Raw genomic sequence first — 21,419 nt, forward strand, 5'->3', positions numbered from 1 at the left:
CTTCTCTTCCCCCAACAGAAGAGGAGTAAGGGAAGTCAAAGGAATAGTGTTCTTCTTTCAACTTCCTGCTGTGTAGACAGCTCCAAAAGCCCAGTAAAGCTATTTCTACTTAAGCTATGCAACTTCAGCTATGTCAATTGCATAGCTTAATTCAACTTTAACCCTGCTGTGTAGACATACCCATACTGGCCTCTGTAAGATGAGCTAAGATTTCCCAAGCATTTCAACCAAAACACACTTTCTTAGGTAAAATATAATACAGATTTATTAACTACAGAGAGAGAGATTTCAAATGATTGAAAAGTAGCAAACAGATCTCAATTGGCTAAGAAAAATGAATTTTACAGTCTGAATTCTGCAAAGAGGATGTGAATCAAGCTGTGTCACCCTGACAGGTGATACAAACAGGTCACAAATATTTGATCCAGAGGCTCAGACTGTTTCCTGGCTAGGGACCACTCTCCCCCAGTTCAAAGTGCTTGATCCTCCAGACTTGTGTCCTCCTGCTGGTGAGTTGGGAGCGGGAAAGGCCAAGAGATGATGCCACTTCTTTTATAATTTCTTCCAACCTTTCTTCCAGAAAGATCTTATGAAGTGGTGTCAAGCAATCCCCATTGGTGAAACAGTCCCCATGGTTTTGCTCCCTGTGAGAAGTCATCTGGGATAAACCTTAGGGAAAGTGGATTCTCTTTACTGGGCTATCATCCTGTCTGTCTCCTATGCCTTTGTTGTACCTGAAATGAAGTTGTGCGTGTTCCCAACCCAGGGCTGTCCTTAGGATTTATGGTGCCCTAGGCAGGATTATTAAACTGGTGCCCCTATGCCTGACTTACTCTTCCACCCCTACTCCCTCCCCTTCCCAGAGACCCCAGCAGCCAATCCCTTCAGACTTTGCTGCAGGTATTGCATTAGGCTCTCTCTAGGACCCAGCCCTGCTGTTACATGCTCCACTGCTTCTCCTCATAGGCATGTGCAGCACATTTCATTAGGGTGTGCACCCAAAGATTTTTTTTTTAAATGTACTCTTTAACTCCCATTAGCCACACCTCTGACCCCTGTGCTCACTCTTCCAGTAGCCCCACTCTGATCATGTGAGCTACCCCTCCTCATCCTCTCTCCTAACACCTCCCTCTACACACCTGCCCTGTCTCTCTCTCCTCTGGTGCTGTCCCCTGCAGGTGTCTGCCCATCTGCTTCACCAGCAGAATCCCCTGGCACCTCTACCTTCCCTCCTGGCGCCTCCCCCTTCCCTCACTGCCCCTGCCCCCTTTTCCCTCTTTCTCTGATGCCTACCCCCTCACCACCCTCTGCCCCCGTTCCCCTGGCTCCGCCCGTCTGCTGCCGCCCAGTTGACAGTTTCCTTTCCCCCGGCCCGGTACCTTCTCCAGCCGGGGTCAGCTTGCCGACCTCCTCGCCGAAGTCCTTCGGCCCAGCAGAGTGGTGCTCCAGAAAGAGGTGCCCTACGCAACTGTGTACTCTGCGTATGCCTAAGGATGGCCTTGTCCCAACCTCACATGTATCAGAAACACACACATGGTAAAACTCCTTAGCTTCATGTACAAGGACAGCACATACAATCCAATAGGTTATTAATGCTCAGCTGATTAAGACTTTTAAAATACCTGACAGTCACAAGGCATAGGTCGTACAGAACATATTGCAATTGTAGGACAGTGGTGAATATGGGGATTCCAGGACTGAATGGAGGCACAGAGTGTCCGAGGCACCTAGTTCTGCTTGCAGATCTTAACCAGGAGCCCCTCTTTGGAGTTAGGCACTTCTGCAAGAAGCATGGAGTTGAGGCAGGCAGGACCTCCCTCTAAACATTTGACCCAGAGTACTCACCTAGGGCTCAACCCCCTGGTTCAAGCGTGTCTAAACCTGAGCGGGAGAAGCATTTTGAATTGGGATGTGTCAGCTCTTAGATGAGTGCCCTCACTGGTGACAGGACAGTCTGATGTGTGGTGCCCCTCAGACTCTCCTCTTGAAGCTGTTGCATTGCCAAACAGAATCATTGGAGCAGAGCAACAGGATCTTGGGTCTTCCATCTCGTGTGCGAGTGCTTTAGCCACCCACCTTGTCTCTCTTCACATGCTTCTGCTTTCTTCAATGACTTCCCAGGGTAACTAGGACTAGGGATCTCCCACACAGCCAGGTAAGTACTGTAACCAGTGGTCTAAAAGTTATGAGCAGCAACCCCTCTTCCTTCCCTGCCCCGGGCTGTTTTCTAGAGCTTTGAAAATCTAAAGTATGTTGTTGTTAATGTGTACAAAGTATATTTCAGTAAACTGTCTGGAAGGCTTTCTTCAATATGAACGAATAAATGCTGAAGGAAGAATATACTTTTGAAAGTGTCCATATTTAAATGTAATTATAATCTGGCAGCTAAATAAGGAAGTCCACTTTAGGATTGCTAACATACCTTAGTGATTTTAGTGTCGCCCCCCCCACCCCCAAACCCTTTAATCTTAAAAGAATTGGGCATCCAAATCCCTTAAGTAGCTTTGAAAATCTTAACCTGTGTTGTTCACGGCATAAAATACAGTATTTCAGTAAATCTTCTACAAGAGTTTTTCTAATCCATTTGTACCAAGCGATGAAGGAATAATATACTTTGCACTTCTGTACTTCTCAAAGCCCATTACAGGTGGGTAAGAACTATTAGTCCTACGCTTGCTGTATATTAAATGTTCACTTTAAAATGAGAGATGTTCATTTAGTTCTGGCAGCTGAAAAGCAACAGTAAGTGGGTATTTTCTGGGATTCATTTTTGCTTGATCTATGAAAGATAGGACAGTTACACAATACTTTAATACCCACAGAAAGTGTACTTATTTTTTTAAAAAGTCACATGGGACACATGATAAAATATCCTATTCTCATTTAAACTGAGCAAATTAGAAGCCAGTTGCTAGTTTTTCCTTAATCTAGCTCAGGGCTTCAGAGCTTGCATCTTAAAGATGCAAACGTTATGCATCTTCCCTCATCCCCCATACTGACTTAATTTCCCTGATGCTCCACTGGCACTTGCACCACGATGGAAAAACATCCCATTCTGTTCATGTACTCTGTGGCATGATGGGATATGAGGACCTCCTTAGTATTTATGGGACCCTACACAGTACCCTACAACTGGTGCCAACAGCAGCCTGGGTTGACAATGTTTTAGAGATGTGATTTTATAATCTTTAGCAACACACTAATGCGGGAGTTGTAAAGTAAATTTTAAACTATGATCCTGTAGTGTAGACCAGTGGTTCCCAACTTTTTTCACAAAACTTTTGGCAGACTGCTAACATTTTATTTGCATATTCATTATGCAAATAATGAACATGCAAATACAATTTTACCAGTCCACCAAAAGCCCTAGCCTGAGTCACCGCGAATAGCTGGCTTCACATCTAGCAGTCGCCATATAGTGGACAGCTGCCGCAGCTGAAGCCAGCTGTTCACGGTGGCTCAGGGGGCTGGGATATACCCCAGCCCTCTGAGATCCCCCAGTGCCAGCCCTAACTCCTAGAGCCCCCCACCTCTTCTCTACCCCCCAGCACCAGCCCTGCACGCAACCCCCCAGTGCCAGCCCCCTGCCCCTTAGAGCCCCCGCCCCCCCCAGACTCCCCAGTGCTAGCCTCCTGTTTCCAGAGCCCCACTGCACCCAACCCCTCCAGAAGCCCCAGTAGCCTCCTCACTACTATCCCTGCCCGCACAGCCCCCCAGTGCCAGCTCCCCACCCTGGATGCCCTACTGCTTCCCAGTATCAGCCCCCTGCTTTAGAGCCCCCCACCCTTTAGAGCTCCCCAGTACTAGCCCCACTCCCAGAGCCCTAGTATTAGCTTTGCCTCTAGAGCCTCCCCAGTGCCAGTCCCCTACGTCTTAGAGCCCCCCACCTCCAGAGCCCCACCTGGCGCCACCAGTGCCTGCCCCACCCAGTCCTTTCTGCCTCCCACCTGCCAGCTGAGTGCTGTTGCCCGGGTCACGACTGTTCTAAGGCTCCCATGCTGGGCTCCGCATGGCCCTCCTGCTGCACAGTGAACAACTCTTCTACATCTGGAAGGAGACCCCACCTTGCCCGGCACTGGTTGGCTGAGAGATGAGGCAGGACACGCCTCTCTGAACAGCTGTGGTGGGAAGGGAGGTGCTGGGCAGTGTACCCCAACCCCAGCAGCCAGTGGTTCGTGGCCTGGCACCGGTCCACAGCCCAGCAGTTGGGAACTGCTGGTATAGACTAATACAGTAAATTCTGAAACTGACAGTATATACCTGGGGCTGGCAAATGCCTGTTAAATGGCTTCATTACCATTTGAATGGCTCTTTCACAGATCCCATTTGTGCTAATAGGTCAGGCAGGCATTTTAACTAGATCCTCTCCAGAGAAAACAGAGCCACCTACCAGGGATAGGAAGAGCGAGTGAGTAGACATTAAGGGCACATCTACACAGCAGGGCAACATTCCAATTAAGCTACGTAATTTCAGCTACATCAATTGCATAGGCTAGTCAAAATGGCTTAATTCGGCTTTTGGCACTGCCTACACAGTAGGAAATCGAAGGAAGAGTACTCTTCCTTACTCATTGTGAAATGAGGGTTGCTATGATTCAGAGTAAGAAGTCCTCCAGCTTGACGTTATTTCAAAATATTATAAATGTCAGTTATTCCAAAATAATGTTGCTGTGTAGACATAGCCTAAGATTGTAAATTAGAATTACCAGTTGGTAATTGCCAGGATCATCTAGAGGTGATTCTGGCAATTACGGGCAAGTATGTCTAATTTCAGTAGTGGTTGAAACTATAGTAAAGAACAGAATTGTCAGACAAATAGATGAACGCAATTTGTTGTGGAAAAGTCAACATGGTTTCTATAAAAGGAAATCATGCCTCACTAATTTGAAGGGGATAACAAGCATGTGAACAAGGGGGATCCAGTGAAGAGTTCCAGAAAGCCTTTGACAAGCTCCTTCACCAAAAGTAAGCTGTCATGGGAAAAGGGGGAAGGCCCTCTCATGGACTGATAACTGGTTAAAAGTTAGGAAACAAAGGATAGGAATAAATGGTCAGTTTTCACAATGGAGAGAGGTAACTAATGATGTCCCACAGGGGTCCCTACAGGGATCAGTCTTATTCTCCAGATCATTTATGAATATGTTGAACAGGAATGTAAAATCCTGATTAATCAGTTAACTGGTTAAATGTTCATTTGACCTAACGTTTAACATGTTGACTAAGCAGGATCCTAGCCCCCAGGGTATGGCTACTGGGGCTGGCTGCTGGCAGGTAGCCTCACACAGGGGCTCCACACACGGGCTCAGCCCAGCTAGAGCAGCCCTCTGTCTGTGGCAGCCCATGGGCAGGAGGCTGCTTCAGGGGAACTGGTTAATCATTAACCAGTAAGCAGTGCAGGTGGGGGCAGCAGGCAAGATGCCAGAGCAGATCCTGTGTGGCCTAGGAGATAGGGCACTTGCCTGGGGAGGACAGGGTTGTGGGTTCAAGTCCTGCCTTTGCCCCAGTCGGGATGGTCAAAACTGGTCAGCCCCCAAACAGGTGGGATAAGTACTTTGATCACCAGAGATAAAAGATATTATGAAAGAGCGAGATACTCCAGCAATGAAGATAAACAAGCAATAATTGTGACGGAACATGAAGTATTAGCAGCCCAAGATTCCAACGTAAAATTTAGCAAATGGCTTTCCTTCCATACCAAACTTTCAAAACAGTTTTCTTAAAAGGGAGTGTTAAAAAGGATGAAATGGAAGCAGAGGGATAGGGCAAGAATTTGGTTTCAGAGTGTGGTTCCAGGGTACCAAAAGGCTACTCTTAGTTACATTAGGGATGCAAACGTTTAACTGGAGCAACTCCCCACCTGCTAGAGGGAGCCCTGGTCCGCTGCAGGCAGAGGCTGCTCCAGCATCCCACAGAGCAATCACTATACACAGCAGGCCTGGGTGCCTTGCCAACAGGGGCTGCTCCAATTGGGGTGCTGGTGTAGCCCCTGCCTATGCGGCACCCTAGCCCACTGCAGACAGGGGCTGCTACAGCTTCTGCCTGCAGCGGCTGGTGGGGGACGCTCTAGCCCCCTCTCTTCTCCCTTTAATTTGTTAGCCAATTAAACAGGATTTTACATCCTAAGTTACACAGCAAATAGAGGCATAGATGTTTTCTTCCACGTGACACTACTTTCCAGGATTATCTGACTGAAAAGCTACAGTGAGAGCCCTTTGTAGAGTGTGTAATTTTCTTTAATTTAGAAAGGTGCCTTTTAAAAGAGCCAGGTGTAGTCTCTTGATTGTGACTGAACAAGTAGAAAGGAAAGGCCTCACCACCAGAACTGCCACCAGCTGTGAGGTGCTTATGAAGTGTCATCAACATTCTAACCCCTTCAGTCCTCTATTGTTTAAGACTATCCTTTGAAGCAAATGCCTTTTCAGATAAATATCTCTTTGTTCATTTATTCCTGCAGTAACAAGTTTGTAATGGACAGCTTTTGTCTGGATCCCGGCATACTTTCATTTTCCATTGTACCAGACAAACAACTAGCCTGCACTCATCCACATGTGTGAGACCTCAGCTTCCTGTAGGTTAATAGTCACTTGAGAGAGTACTTATGTAAGTAATTTCTCCTGCTTTAGCTCAAAGTAGATACGCCTTTTCTGTTTTTCACATTTCCCTTTTCACTTTGTAAATCAAGGTAGTGGAATATTTCCCCCTGTATTTTAAATGTGATGTTGTTTTGCCTTTGTAATGTGTCCAACTCCTAATAAGCCAATTGTGCTCTATTTAAATGCCATGGCTTTCTCTGTGGACAATAGCAAGAAAAATAAAATATAATGGAACCTTATTTATAAATAACATCCAGCCCCCTTCATTTTGGATTTGGTTTCCAGCCTGCTCTGGCTACACCTGATTGCCCACTCTGGGCTTATCTATGCTAGAGTGTTGAAAGAGGATATGTAAATTCCCATGGAATTTGCATAGGAATTTGCATATCTTCTTCCGATCTCACGTTCGAAAGCGGAGCTTTTGAAAGTGAAAGTAGTTTAGATGCGGCTTTTTCGGCAAACCCCCCTTTGTCGAAAAGCCGCATAAACCTCATTTTTTGAAAGCTCTGTTTTCAAAAGTGAGATCAGAAGATCTTTCAACACTCTAGCGTAGTCTAGATAAGCCTTCTCTGAAATTCTGCTGCCTTGGAATGTTTCAGCCCTTAAAAGTGCACAAGTTGTTTCAGTTCCAAAAGCTCCCTACACATACATTTTAGCAGCTGAAGTACAGTGATGCAGTGAAGACACTGGACTGATACTGGTGTTATCTGGATTTTTAATTCCTGGTTTTGCCAGTCTACCAATATAACCTTTGGCAAATCACTTAATCTCTCTGTGATTCACCTCCCCATGCTTTTTTTCTCCTCTGTTTTGTTAGTCTTGTTCATACAAGTTACTCTTTAAACTGAGTAACTCTGCCTCAGCAGATAGGGTGTATTAGATGACCTCTTAAGGTCCTTTCGAGTCTTACATGTCTATGGTGTCATTCTCCCATTATTATGTGTACGTACGGCACTCAGCACAACAGGTCTCAATATCAGTTTGTGCACCTATGTGCTAGTGCAATATAACTGAAAAGTGATAATTAATAATTGAAAGGCTCTGTCCAAAAGAAAAGATTTTAAATTGTCTGAGGGAATTAATTATTCTCATTTTTATTTGTAAAGGGAAAAGTCTGAGTTCTTAAGAATATAAGATTGACAATTATAGTTACTTATCTTTTTGTTTTATATTTAACTCATACAATTAATTAGTGGTATATGATAGTTACATGGAAGACTATTAAATTAGTTGCCATGTACTATTTAATGCTTTCACATAAGGCTGAAGTTGTGGAAAGATACGATTGCTACAGAAAACTTCATAATGTTAATGTGAATGTAACTTTTGGAACAACACTTGATGCTTGCAGTGTGCCTGAAGCAAAACACATTTGTAAGTGACTGATAAGTCTTTACAATGAATGAAAGAAATTTAGCTACTTTTTAAAAATTCTGGATAGTGCTTGCCAGTTTTTACACATCCATGCTGGATGAAATAAAATATTTTATGAATCCACACAGCAGATATTGACAAAATGTGCACAACCCACACTAGGAGCAGGACCCATACAAGGCTGTATTCACCACTTACATCTCGGTTTGACTGCTTAGGGTCCAAATCTGTATATAAGTATGCATATGAATGTTTGGAGGATTGAGCCTTAATGTAGAGCTTAAATTTTCCAGGGAACCCTACTCTCACTTCATGACAGAGTACAGAGTCTGAGGCTTTGTTGCCAAAAACTGCCTTTTGTCAACAAAATAGTGAGAGCATTTACACTGCAATGCGACTTTTATTAAGAAAAACACCCACTTGGAGACAAAAAACTTCCAGCCCTGCTACAGACTTCCCCCCCCTTTCTTTGTTGTTGACAAAGAGCCAGTGTGCATACTGCTGTTTGCTTTAGTAAGAGAACTGGCTTTTACCAGTATCTCACAAAGCCTGTATTGATGGCTGTGCTTAGTGTTTTGTGATCTCTGCTGCCCTACAGGCATGTACCCCTACACTTTCAAAGCTTCTGGAAGCATCCGACAGCTGAGTGAGCTGCTCTGTTTAGAGAACAAACAAAGAACAAATCATTGGAATGCTGCTGTTCTGCCCTGGTAGGAACACTGCAGCAGGCAAGCTGCTGCTTGCAGCAATGGGAGGGCCGAGGAGGGAGGAGGCTGGAGAGACAGGTGTACTGCTTTGACATTCCTCAGCACCAAAAGCTCACAGAGCTAAGACAGAATTGCAAGAAGTGCAGGGATCAGCTCTGTCTTCCCACCACTCTGCACTGTGGGATGCTTATCCACTTTGCTTTGCTCTGCTCTATCTCAGGGGTGGCCAACGGGCAGCTCTCGACCTGCATGCAGCTCTTTGGTTAAAGAAATGTGGCTCTTGTTCTGAGCTGTGTGCCCAGACTGCTCACAGCTGGCTGCTCTGCGCACGCGCCTAGAGAGAGAAGCATGTGGCGGTTCCAGGACCCAGGCACTGGGTTAGAGCTGGGAGGGGCGGGGCTGGCTGTAGGGGAGGAGGGGATTGGGTTAGAATGGGGGGCTGAGGGTGCCTGGCTCTGTGGGAAAGAAGGGATAATGAGTTAGAATGAGGGGGCTGAATCACCTTAAACTCAAAAGTCTTCATGGATGCAGAATAAGGCAGCCAACACAGATGTCATATTTAAAGTCCACGGCAAAAAAAATTAAAAATGAGGAAACCATACCAGAGATCAACAAGCTGGAGTGAAACAGGCACTTCAAATTGTGCTAATTTACTTCTCAATTCAGTTTAATTGTTTAAAAAAACCACACACGCATCACAGGAGATAATAGTGCACTAATGTTAAATTTAAAATATATGATGGGGATGCTTTTTTTTAAAAAAAGTGTGAGAATGTTAATGTATTTTTAAAGGTTTTTTTTCCCCTCAATTTGATGTTTGTTCCTTGCCCAGTTCTCTGAAGATCTACGGACTGGCCGTGAATTTTTTAAGTGACTAGAGACTTTTTAATTGGTTTTTATTTGAAGTGTCCTCTAATGTTATTTTTATCACTACATTTTGTGTACTATATCTATCTATACACAGATATATAAAAATAAATATATAACATGTGGCTCATTGCACTATATCCACAGCTATTTTGGCTCTTCGTTTGTAACTGGAGGGCCACCCCCATTCTATCTATTGACAGGGTGCTCACAATGTGGCCACGAAATGCCAACAATAGGAGGCAGAAAAAATGGTTTCATCTCCCAACCTTCCCAGTGTAGACACAGCCTCAGTGTTTTGGCAGTGGAGGTCAACGTGATTTAGGGAACGGCTATAGATTAGGGTTGTAATATCATAGTTGTAAGCCAATTAACGGCTAAGCAAATAAGTACAGGTTAATGCTATAGAATACATGTTTCCTCCCCTACACACACTTCCCAATAAATTTTTTAGCAGGCTGACCAGCAGTCCCTCTCAGTCCTGGCATGAAACAGATCTGGGACCTACCGCTGCTGCAGCTCTGCATTTAAAGTATATTAGGAGGCAGGCAGCCCAGCTCAGTTCTGGTTCGCACCAGGTCCGGGAGCTTAGACCCACCCTAGACAGGGGCTGCTGCCACCTCAGGCTGCTGCCTCTTTATCAGAGGCAGCAGCACAGGGTGACAGGCAACCGGTCCATGAGGGGAGGTGGTTTTTAAATTGGCTCCCCGCGGACCAACTCCCATCTGGCACCCTGCACTGCTGCCTCTGCTAAAGAGAGAAATGTGGCGTGGCAGGGTGCTCCTCCGGAGTGGGGCTGGAGCACACTGGCTGCTGGCCCCGTCCCCAGGGACTATAGAAGAGTCAATTACGGGATAAGAATTCTTGAGGTTACTCAGCTATTCGATGAAGTGATATTTAACATCCCTACTCTAGATACTCTTCCATCTGAGGGCCTAGAGAAGAATCTCTGGCTTTTTCCTTCTGTAAGCAAGTTTCTAGCGCTCATATTTGGGGGGGGGGCTTAAAAATGGGACTCACCTGCTTAAAAACGGGAGCTAAATAAAAGGCTCCTATGTGCGAAGCGGTCCGGATGTGAGGAAAAGGGGGGGGGGGCACTGACGACTTTTGCAGACTGGCTGGCCTGTGGCGTCGTTGTTCTCAGCCCCCGCAAGTGCAGTGCGGGCCAAGCAGGCGCCTGGTGCCAAGTCCCAGCCTGCTCCGGCTCCGTGGCCCTGGACTCCGTTGGGCTGCACGTGCGAGTCCGCTCCGCCCAGGGCACCTCAGCGCCCTTGCCCCGCCAGCTCTGAGGAGATCTCGCGAGAAGCGCGCAGTGGAGGGCGGGCGGCGCTAGAGTCGGGGCTTGACTTGGGCCAACCGTCCGCCGGGCCGGTGTGCGCCTCGCGCGCTCCATGCCGCTGGGGCCGGGCGCGCTGCTGCGCGGGGCGCTCGCCATGGCCCAGGCGGGGCCCGAGGAGGAGCCGCGGAGAACGGCGCCTGCAGGTCAGCGCGGGGGAGCTGGGGCTGTCCGACCGACCGACAGACAGACAGACAGACCGGTTACCCTGTGCCAGGCTAGGGAGCGCCTGCCTTGTCTGTCTGTCCATCCGTGTGTGTGTGGGGGGGGGGGCGGTTGTGCATTCCCGTGCGTGGGTGTCTGGAGGGGGTTGTGCAAGCGCGTGCGTCTTGGGAAGTTGTGCATTCCCGTGTGTGTGTGTGTGTCTGTACATAAACATACTTTTTCTGGGTGTGTTATCCTGGGCGGTTGTGTGGGTGTCTGCATTGTGTCCTGGGTGTACTTCTGTACTGGGATACACAAATACACACGTTGGCGGTGTGTCTTTCTTTTCTCCTGGGTGCTGTGCCCCATCTGTATCTTTGTGCCTGATTTTTCCCAATAGGTTATCCCAGTATCACCCCACTTTCCTTGAAAAATACACTGGATTGTATTCCCCTTCCACTATATTCAGAAGCCTGCTTTTTCCCAGGCTTAATAGCCACTCTCTGGCCCTGAGATCCTGCCAGCTCCTCACTTGCCCATGCAGTGTTTTTGAAGTCATAGATGAGGAAGCATTTGCAGCATTGAATTCTATTTTATTATTCATCCTATACACCCACACGCAGGTTTTATGCTAAATAGTCACACACTGATCTGATTTATTATTGCTGTTGTAGACACCTGTATTCAAATGAACTAGACTAACTGCCTTTTTTCTCATTTGTAATGTATTGGGTTTTTTTTTAATTTAGCGGTTGATCTACGCTTTCTGATCTACATTATTTTGCTTTATATAGAGTATGCGTGTAATATATCCAAAAGCTTCAGAGGGGTGGCCGAGTTAGTCTGTAAGTGGAAAAACTTAACAAATAGTCTAGCAGCACTTTAAACACTAATAAAACATGTAGATGGTATCATGGGCTTCTACCATGAGGTATTAGCTTTTTGATGTGCACTAATTTAAACTATCTTAAGTGTGATATTTCTGTTGTGTGTGAGAATAGGTTTAATGTTGTTTGTTCTCAACCATGACTCTCAGGAGCTGAGTGAGATTCAAAATTCACAGCAGTTTGGTCTTTTTCTGCTTTAAAATGTATATGTTGCTTCCTTCCCTGATTTTCATCTGAGGAAAGAAATAGATGCTTTGTGTCTGACTTTGAGAAGGGTGAGCGATTTACCATTCCAAATGTCACTTGTAGTTTGTTATGTTCATGCTAAGTCTTTTGATATTTTGGGCTGTGTGTGTGTGTGAGAGAATTCTAGTCACTTAAAAATAGGTCATCGGTTTTTTTCCCCCTGTTTGTCTCTTGGTTTATGGAAGCTAGACAGCATTTGTTTATTTAAATGCAGGTGCGATTTTGAAGCTGATTTTTGTTTTTGAAGCATGTGGGGTTTATTTTTTACCTTGATGCTTCAATGAAAATCATTTCAAAAGGAGGAAATGTATTTGAGTCACTCCCTACTCTGTGTACCTCTTGTAAGAAAAGGAGGAAACAAAAAAAACTCTCAAAACACTGGATTTATACTGCTCTTCACCTTACCCCCACCCTCACTGAGCAGCATCCATAGGAAAGATAGTTAATCATACTGTCACATATTTTATAGTAACTTGCTTCTTACTGTTTTCAGTTTCCACTATCAGATTCCTGATACTTTTTCACATTGGTTCTTTAAGATGTTAGACCAATTACAGTAGAAGTTGTTTACTTCTACTATTAAGTTATAAATAACTGTGTGAAAGACCGTAAACTTTTTAATCCTAAAATTGGACTAGGTTGAGACCAAACTTTTTTCTTATTTTTAAATTTACCCTTTCACATTATTAGTGCACTTGTATGAATTAAGAAAAAAACTAAAATTAGATTTTTGATATTAAGACACACATGCAAAGTGAGCTACAAGTGGGAATATAAAGGTGTGTGTGTGTGCGTGCGCACATATGCAAAACCATGGGAAAACAAGGACCATTGGGGAAAACCAAGAGCCAAAGGATATACTACTGAAAACTTCCTGGTCAAAATTCTGTTGATTTCAGTAGGTCCAGGAATTTTGACATTGGCTTCAGTAGAACCAGGGTTTTGCCTATAGTCATTGATATGTAGGATTTGCAAAAGAACAGCTAACATCAGTTTTCCTAACTGCCTAACGGGATGTTCAGGACAGGTGTTTTCTCAGTTTGGCTCCAAACTGTGCAATTCTTTGTAGCTTTCCCAGAGTAGGGATGTAAGTGAGTAGTTGACTAGTTGAATAACCGATAAATCTAGGCTTATCTGTTAATCTAGTTGACTGTTTGGATGTTCCCCTATATCCGAGGCAGTGGGGGTGGGGGAGCAGGAGGCGGTGCTGTGGGGGACTTGGCTTAAAAGCTGATTTTTTTTCCCCCCCCAGGACTGTCTCCGTGGCATCCCCAGCTTCCCAACCCCCACCATGCTGCTGCCTCTGTCCATGGCGGCCTGGGGTGGCCAGACTCCTGTGCACTGGGAGCCCCCACAGACAGGAGTTGCTGTGGCGATGCAGCCTCTGCCCGCGTCCACCCGGGTTGGCCATGGACACAGATTGCTTCATGGCAGCAGCCCCTGTCAGCAGAGGGTCCCATTGGATGGGAGCTACTACTGGAGCGGCCTCCATCTGCACAGACAGAGCTGCTGCCTCTGTTTCAGAGGCAATGTAGACCACAGGGTTTTATAATGTTTTATGTAATGTGCTTAATAGGTAGTTTGAGAATGAATGTTAAACAACTATAACTCTGCTGGCCACCTTTCTCTGGTTATCAGGGAAGAAGAGTCTTCTAGGTCCTTAATAAAGATGCATCAGGCAAAAACAGCTTGTGATTATTGTATCTGATGTCAAGACAGAAAGAGATCAGAAGGAGCCTTGTTATTCAGCATGGTTACATTGATGCTCTTAGGAGTAATTAGAATATATATTATGTTATAAAAAAAAATATGATGAATGAATTAAAAGTTTGTATTAGCAGAAGTTTTGTATTGAAAATAGATTGATACCTCTGGTATGGACAATTGTATCCCTTTTTCCCATCTTTGAAATGTGTAGTTCTTGGGGAGGCAGAGTGAATGAGTTTGGAATGTGATTATTTGGAGAGAACACAATTTGTAGGTCCAGCAATTTCAGAGTTCAGATGGTAGAAGAGGGGAAGGGACTGGAAGACTCAGAGGTGTCAAGGTATGGTAAATTGAAGCCCAATATGACGCAGACCAATGGAAGACATATGGATGGCCTTGAAGTATTAAGAAGCAAGCACCCTTTTACAAACAAGCTAGCCTTGAAATAAACACTGGGAAGGAAGCACCAACATATTGATGTCAGATGGCAAAGAAGAATGACTTCCAGATAAACAGATGTCAAAATGGTGATTGATTGATAGCTGAGGATGCAAAATGTATAAACCTGAATGGGAGAAAAGTCCTATAAAAGATGGGATGTCTTGCAGGAATCTCTGGGTCTCATCTTGTCAAATCAAAGCATTGGTCCAGATCAAGAGAAGCTCCTGCTCCTTTCCCTCCCACTTAACTTGCCTGGACAGTACGTTAATGTGAGCAACAAACTGGTAATTTTAAGCAGTGATAAGACTGTGTGTGGGGGGAGGGCATGTCTTTATGAAGCATATGCTAACTGTTTTTCTACTGTATTCTCAATAAATGTGGTGTATTGCCTTTTCCCCTGAAAAAGATCCCATGTTCTTCTTATACGTATAATCACAGTAGGGCAGGGTAGCAGGGAGCCAGTCTGCCCAGGGAGCTGCTTTTTAAACTGGCTCCCCTCATGGATCAGCTCCTGCCTGAAACCCTGCACTGCTGCCTCTGATACAGAGATTTCAGGACACGATGGCAGGGGGCTCCCTGGGAGTGGAGCCAGACTGCACTGGCTGCTGGCCCTGCCTCCGGGGATCATAGAATGGTTGACTAACCATTAAGAATTCATGTGTTTAGTCGACTGTTCTGTTAGCTAACATCCCTATCCCACAGTTGCACCTGGAAGTGATTGAGGAGGCAAAGAAGACTTTAAAGCATTTTCTGTTTGTGAGTGTTTAGGTTTATATATGAGTCATTGCTTACCTCTGTGTGAGTATACACTATATGAAAATCCTGAAGGCAATGAGCTATGTAGGTTTTACAAGCTTGGGCCATTTCATTGGTGAAGAACTGTCCAATCGCGTATTACAATAATTTCTAACTTATTTCTTATCCAGACTTTTTCAAACTTGTCAAAGCTTGATTTCCTTGCTGAAATCTCTGACTGTTAGGTCTGAGCTACTAAAAATATTTTGGATAAATCTGAGCATAAAAAATATCTGAATAGTTTACTTAAGCATGAAAAAACCATCATTTTATGCTATGATGATTCAAATTGCTGATAGAATTTTCTTCAAACATACCCAACAAAATTCACCTCTGGACTAAGAACTAGTATGAGAGAGTTCTGGATAATTTCCCCTACCAGCCGCACCCTCCCTCTTCGCCCCTCCCCCCTTAAAAAAGGATTAACATGAAAATGCCTTTTCATTTCTAAATTATAAGAGTGAAATGCTGACAGGACCTTAATGACAGCCATAGTATTGCAAAGGAGGGAGTAACTACACAAGGATGAGAAATTTTCAGTGTATGCCCTATTTATAGAATATGAAAAATGTCAGACAGAATTTAAATGCACTTACTTTGTTACAGTGTTATTATTTTATTACACTCCAAATAGAGATGTTAGTGACTAGTCAACTGATAAGCAAATGCTTATGGGATAGTTGAGTAGTGACTCGACTAGTTGTTCCTCTCTCACTCCCCTCCCCCCTTGTTGCCTCTGTCAGAGAGGCAGCAAGCAGAGAGCCTATGTTGGGAGGAGCCAGCTTAAAAGCCAGTTCCCCTCAGCACTGTTTCTGGGGTGCCACCTGCCCCCCTGCCGCTGCATCTATCGGAGGCAGATAGGGGACATTGCTGCGAAGCAGCCCCTGTCTGCAGGGGTCCCAGCGGGGTGCTGGGTGCCTCCATGGATGGGGGCTGTTGCCACCAAGCAACCCCTCCCTGTTTGCAGCGACCAGAAGCTGCTCAGGCAGCAGCCCCGGTCCATGGCCAGTATTCCTTAATACTACAGTTTATTTAAAAAAAGGTAGGTGGTGTTTTGAAAGGGAAAAAATTGGTGTAGTTTTCACAGTGCATCAGAGTTATTTTTTATTTAAGAAAAATATTCAAGTTTTGATCTTCTTATGCTTGGAGGAAAATTTGTACCATTGTAAGTGACCAGCCATGCCATTAAATTATTTTCTGTTTATTTATGAAGTTGTTTATAAAACAGGTTGGCTATCTTAGTTTGTACAAAAGACTATTTAGATTTTGTTACTATATGAAAGGATCTGCTGTACTGAAAGGAATCTAATCTTCATTCACTCAGAGTTTTGTTTGTTCAGTGTACACATAAGGTTGGTACTATGGATGTAAAATCCTGTTTAAATAATTAACAGTTAAATGTTAAGTTTAAACAGTTAACTGATTAAATGGAGGTGGGAAGGAGGTAGGGGGCAGTTCCAGCCTGCTGGGTTGGAGCAATTCTACCACCTCGCCCATTGTCACAACCAGGTTGGAGTGGCACAGGCTACCCTGGGTAATAGTTAACCATTACAGTAGAGTCCCTATTATCTGACCTAAACAGGACCGACAGGTGGTTGGATTAACAAAAATGTCGGATAATAGGGATTACCTGTACAGTAGTTGATTCAAGTGGCCTAGCCCCTTCCCTCCCTCCAGCACGGGCGGGGAGAATGGCCCTGCTCACTGCCTCGTCGTTCTGGGCGCTGCTGCTTTTGCCAGCGCCACTCGGTCCCCATTCCTGCCTGGCCCCTTCCCTCCCTGCAGCCCCCAGAGCGACGGGGTAGTGAGCGGGGCCATTCTCCCGGCCCACGTCCAGGGGCTTCAGGGAGGAAATTGGCCAGGCAGGAATGGGGACTGAGCGGCGCCGGCAGGAGCAGCAGCAGCAGCAGGGATGTCAGTAGCTGGGGAAGGAGAAATGGGCCAGGTCTGGGGGCAGCGTGGGGTTTTAGTTTTGCTTTCAGGAGCCAGCTATGTCGGATAAAGCAGAATGTCAGATTAGCGAAGGTAGGATAATCCGGACTCTACTGTACCTGGTAAGTATCATTCATTAAGTGTGATGCTTACTAGGTAACCTGTTAACTGGTTACCCATTCACATCCCTATTTGGTACCCTTCAGTAATATGTACCCCACAAGATTTTTCTAAAAAACTGAGTTATGTAGATTTAATTATTAATATTTAATGTGTAAACATGACTCAAGTACAGGTGCTCTTCAGATATGCTCCTTTATGGATTGTAAGGTTTAATTAATTTCCCACATAGTCATTTTTCTTTGAAAAAGATACTGGAAATGAAATGTGCTGGGAAGATTTAATCCAGAAAAATGTTGAAATTCAGAATTAATATTAGACACAGAGGCAGTATTGTCAATTGTGAAATAGGTTACAAATATTTCAAAGTGAAGATAAGATTTGAAACTCTTCATGATCATTAATATCCATGTTGCTTTATATCATTCCTCACAAACCGTGGCTGTGTTATAACTGCCTAAAGCCTGCTACTCTTGATTGCAGTCTATTAACTCTTTTCTTGTCCATCTACATTAGTTGCTATCCAGGGTAGAAACACAGACATTATATTCTGCCGTAGGTCTTTTTATTAACATTATTCCTAGTAGGAATGTAAAAGAGTAGTCGAGTAGTTGACTACTCGCGTTTTCCCCCCTGCCCAGCTGCCTCATATTAGAGACAGCAAGGGCTGGGGGGAAAGCAGGAGCCACTACTGGGGAGAGTCAGCTTAAAAGCTGGTTCCCCCCAGTACCACCTCCGCAGTTGGGATGGGGGTGGGGAAGAGGGCAGGCAGAGGCGCAGTGGGGAACCCGACACGAGCTTCAGTCCACGCTCACACTGGGTCCTGACTGCTGTGCCTCTGCGTTTTAAATGTAGTAAGAGCAACTGGGTTCTTACTACATTTAAAAGGCAGAGGAGCAGTGGGGGTAGCAAGCACCCCCTCCCCCCCATTGACTAATCAAGGGAGCAGAGAAGGAGAGCCAGGGGAGGCTGCTTTGTGGCAGCAACCCCTGTGCATGGTGGGCCCAGGCTTGCTGTGGACAGAACGTGCTCCACTGGATGCAGAGCAGCCTCTGTCTGTGCCGAGCCTGGGCCTGCTGCGGGCAGACGTTGCTTTGCGGCAGCAGCCTCTGTCCACAGTGGGTCTGAGCTCCCCAAGGACAGAGGCTGCTCCACATCCTGCAGGGCAGATTCTGTCTGCAGTGAGCTTGGGCCTGCTGCTTGACAAGCTGCTTGACAGAGGCTGTTTTGTGGCAGCCTCCACTGCTCCCACTCTTCCCCAGCAGTCTCTGTTCATGGGGAGCTCTGACTCCCACAGACAGGGGCTGCTGCCACCCCACACTGCTGCCTCTGGATCAAGTGTGGGGCAGCAGGCTGCCGGTCTGCGAGGGGAGCCAGTTTTAAATTGGCTACGTAGGCAGCAGTGCAGAGTGGCAGGAGGTTCCCTGGGAGTGGGGCCCGATTGAACTCATTGCCAGCCCTGCCCATGGGGGACTATGGAATAGTTGACTAACTGTTAAGAATTCATGCAATTAGTCAATTATTCTATTACCCACTACCATCCCTATTTTAAACTGATCAAAGCAGTGCCGGAGAACAGAAGCATCATTGCTGGGGGGAGCAGAGGTAGCATGTGAAGGCTCCTTCCTCTCTCGCCAGCTGTCCAGAACATAAAGCAACTGGCTGTTTATACCATGAGCTGTTCTCTGCCTCAGGGTTCTAGCGTGGCAGCCGCAGGTCAGATCCAGTGGCTTAGTAGCCAAATCTGGCCCACTGGCACCCTCTTACCCACCCCTGGTCTAGAACAGGCCTGCACAACTCAGAAAGAGGTGAGGGCCATATTACTCCAAGACAACAGCTGTGGACTGCAAGTAGGGTTGCCAGATGCTCTCCTAAAAAATACCGAACAGGCGGGCAAAAAATTTTTTAAAAAACCCACGCGTGTCGGGCATACAAAAAAAAAAAAAAAACCCCACACGTTGCCCGGCTTCAGCACGCAACCAAAGATTTTGTTGAAAGCTCAAGATTTTGTTGAATAAATTCACACACAAGGAAAGACTCAGTCACACACAGAGAGAAGAAATATCTCACTGTGCAAAATTTGTTCCCTCTGATACAAGTTATAATATCGACGGAGTGTAGATTTTACCAGCTGGCGAGCTGTGACAGGGTGGGGCCACCCTGCAGCGGTGAGGGCTACCCACCCCACACTCCAACAGTGCTGACCCCCATGCTGCATGAGGAGCATGGTGTTCTGACAGCAGTATACGCCGTGCAAGCGGCTGCCCTGCCAGGACGGGAGCTGGAAGCTGGGGCAGGGCCGCACGCAGGCATAGGACTGGGCCAGAGCGTGCATGTGTCCCTGACGTCAGGGGAAGAAGCGCCGGCACAAGAGAGTGCCGCATTCAAAAGGGGAGTAGAGGAGAGCGGAAGAAAGGAGGGGGGAAATATTATTTCCTAAAGTTGTTGCGGGCCGCACTGTGCGCCCCTTCTGGCTGCATGCGGCCCGCGAGCTGTATGTTGTACAGGCCTGGCCTAGAAGCTGTATAGAATAGTTAGGATCCTCTATGAAGGCAAACCCTTGTGCTCGTCTGGAGCTCCATTAAAGTCAGGGGGGGCTCCACAGAGATGTAAAAGTCAGCCTACACAAGCACAGTTTGCAGAATCAGAATCTATGGCTTTTAAAGCTATCAAGTTTATATCATTCTACAGTAAACTTCCGATAATCCGGCACCTTTGGGGCCCAGGGGGTGCCGGATTATCAGATATGCCGGACTATCGGAAGGGGAGGGCTGTGAGGGGTCTGGGGTGCGGGGGGGGGGTGCCACCCCAGACCCCTCATAGCCCCCCCCTTCCGATAGTCCAGCTCTGCCCCAGGCGTCCCTGATTAAGCCGCTGCTGAAACTGACCAGCAGCGGCTGAATCGGAGACGCCTGGGGCAGAGCAGCTGGAGTGCTGCCGGGTTGGTCGGGGTAACGCCGACCCTTGGCATGGAGAGACCAACCAGGCAGCACCCCAGCTGCTCTTGGGGACGCTGCTGCTGGGGTGCTGCTGGGTTGGTCCCGCACCACCGCTCCTCAATGCTACTGGATCAACCTGGCAGCACCCCAGCTGCTCTGCCCCAGGCGTCCCCAAGTCAGCCGCTGCTGAAATTGACCAAGAGCTGACTCCAGGAAGCCTGAGGCAGAGCAGCTCTGCCTCGGGCTTCCTGGAATCAGCCGCTGGTCAATTTCAGCAGCGGCTGAATCAGGACGCCTGGGGTGCTGCCGGGTTGGTCCCGCAGCCCCCAGGGGCAGCACTAGAGGACCTACCCGGCAGCGCCCCAGCTGCTCTGCCTCCGGCTTCCCCGATTCAGCCGCTGGCCAGTTTTAGCAGCGGCTGAATAGAGAAAGCTGGGGGCAGAGCAGCTCCAATGGTCCAGCTGCAGAGCACTTCCGGGTTCCTGATGGTGCCGGACCGTCAGATGCCGGACCAATGGAGTTTTACTGTATTATTCTATACACAGTCAATGCTGTAAAGAACCAAGGACAGTGTACTATGGTAATTGTTTACATCAGTGAGTAAAGCAAGAGAAATATATGGGAGTCTAGTGAAGAGCAGTTTAAAATATTTTTTGTTATGCAGGTCTATGTTGTTTTCTGAGTCTGTCATTGGTGTATCCTACATGTATTGCTTACCTGAAGGAATCTTTTGTCCACATTTCATATGGTTTTTGTATGGAAAAAAGCTTGTTCAAATAACTAGTTTTAATCCTTAGTAGCACACTCAGACCAATTCCCTCAATGAGTATAAGATAGCATTTTCAAAACAACCTTCAGCTATCAGCAGGACTTTTCTACCTAGGTTTGAAGATCGGCTACGTCTGATATCCGTCTGCTTTGAAGTGATGCTTGGAACTGAACAGTCCATAGGGCAAGTTCACCTAGAAAGAAGAAAAATAGCCTTTGTTTTCAAAGACTTAGGGGTACAATGAATAATAAAATGAATAATGACTGCAACATTCATCACTGATTTCTTATATAAATTTAAAATAGCTAGTCCTGCAATATGATGGCATGACCTGGTTACAGATCATCCCATTTAGATGTATTTTCTTTGACTTACTGTTTAGAACTTAATCCTCAATTCCCCTTTTTCTTAACCTTAGGTAAAACCCTGTAGTGATAGGTTGAAACGAGATTGTCAAAGATAGCTCCTTTAGTTTAGTAATTAAATCTTCATGAGCACCACCTAGGTAGTGCTTTGATAAGTCAGACAAGGAGCGTGACAGCATATCAATTACAGTGAATCG

At 46.1% G+C, this 21,419-nt stretch overlaps 1 protein-coding gene and 1 long non-coding RNA gene across 9 annotated transcripts in view; one reads left to right on the forward strand and one right to left on the reverse strand.

Moving 5' to 3' along the window:
• Positions 1-331: 331 nt before the first annotated feature.
• LOC112546541 (uncharacterized) lies at positions 332-10,698 on the reverse strand. The gene is made up of 3 exons (XR_003090252.2): positions 10,562-10,698; positions 1,380-1,509; positions 332-669 (listed from the first exon to the last, which is right to left on the reverse strand). It is a non-coding gene; the product is annotated as an uncharacterized LOC112546541 (long non-coding RNA).
• Positions 10,699-10,787: 89 nt separating this feature from the next.
• The window catches only part of BMAL2 (basic helix-loop-helix ARNT like 2), a 63,670-nt gene continuing 53,038 nt past the window's right edge, over positions 10,788-21,419 (forward strand). For 4 of the 8 annotated variants that reach the window (XM_075898952.1, XM_075899011.1, XM_075898961.1 and 1 more), the window contains exon 1: positions 10,788-11,023. In XM_075898952.1, coding sequence (XP_075755067.1) covers positions 10,933-11,023 — 91 coding nt within the window. In that variant the 5' untranslated portion in view covers positions 10,788-10,932. Of the gene's footprint in view, positions 11,024-13,406; positions 14,587-21,419 lie in introns of all 8 variants that reach the window. The other 4 variants (XM_075898977.1, XM_075898971.1, XM_075898993.1 and 1 more) reach the window with 4 other exon arrangements.

This window comes from Pelodiscus sinensis, chromosome 1 (assembly GCF_049634645.1).
Source record: "Pelodiscus sinensis isolate JC-2024 chromosome 1, ASM4963464v1, whole genome shotgun sequence".
In the NCBI taxonomy this organism is placed as follows: domain Eukaryota; kingdom Metazoa; phylum Chordata; order Testudines; family Trionychidae; genus Pelodiscus; species Pelodiscus sinensis.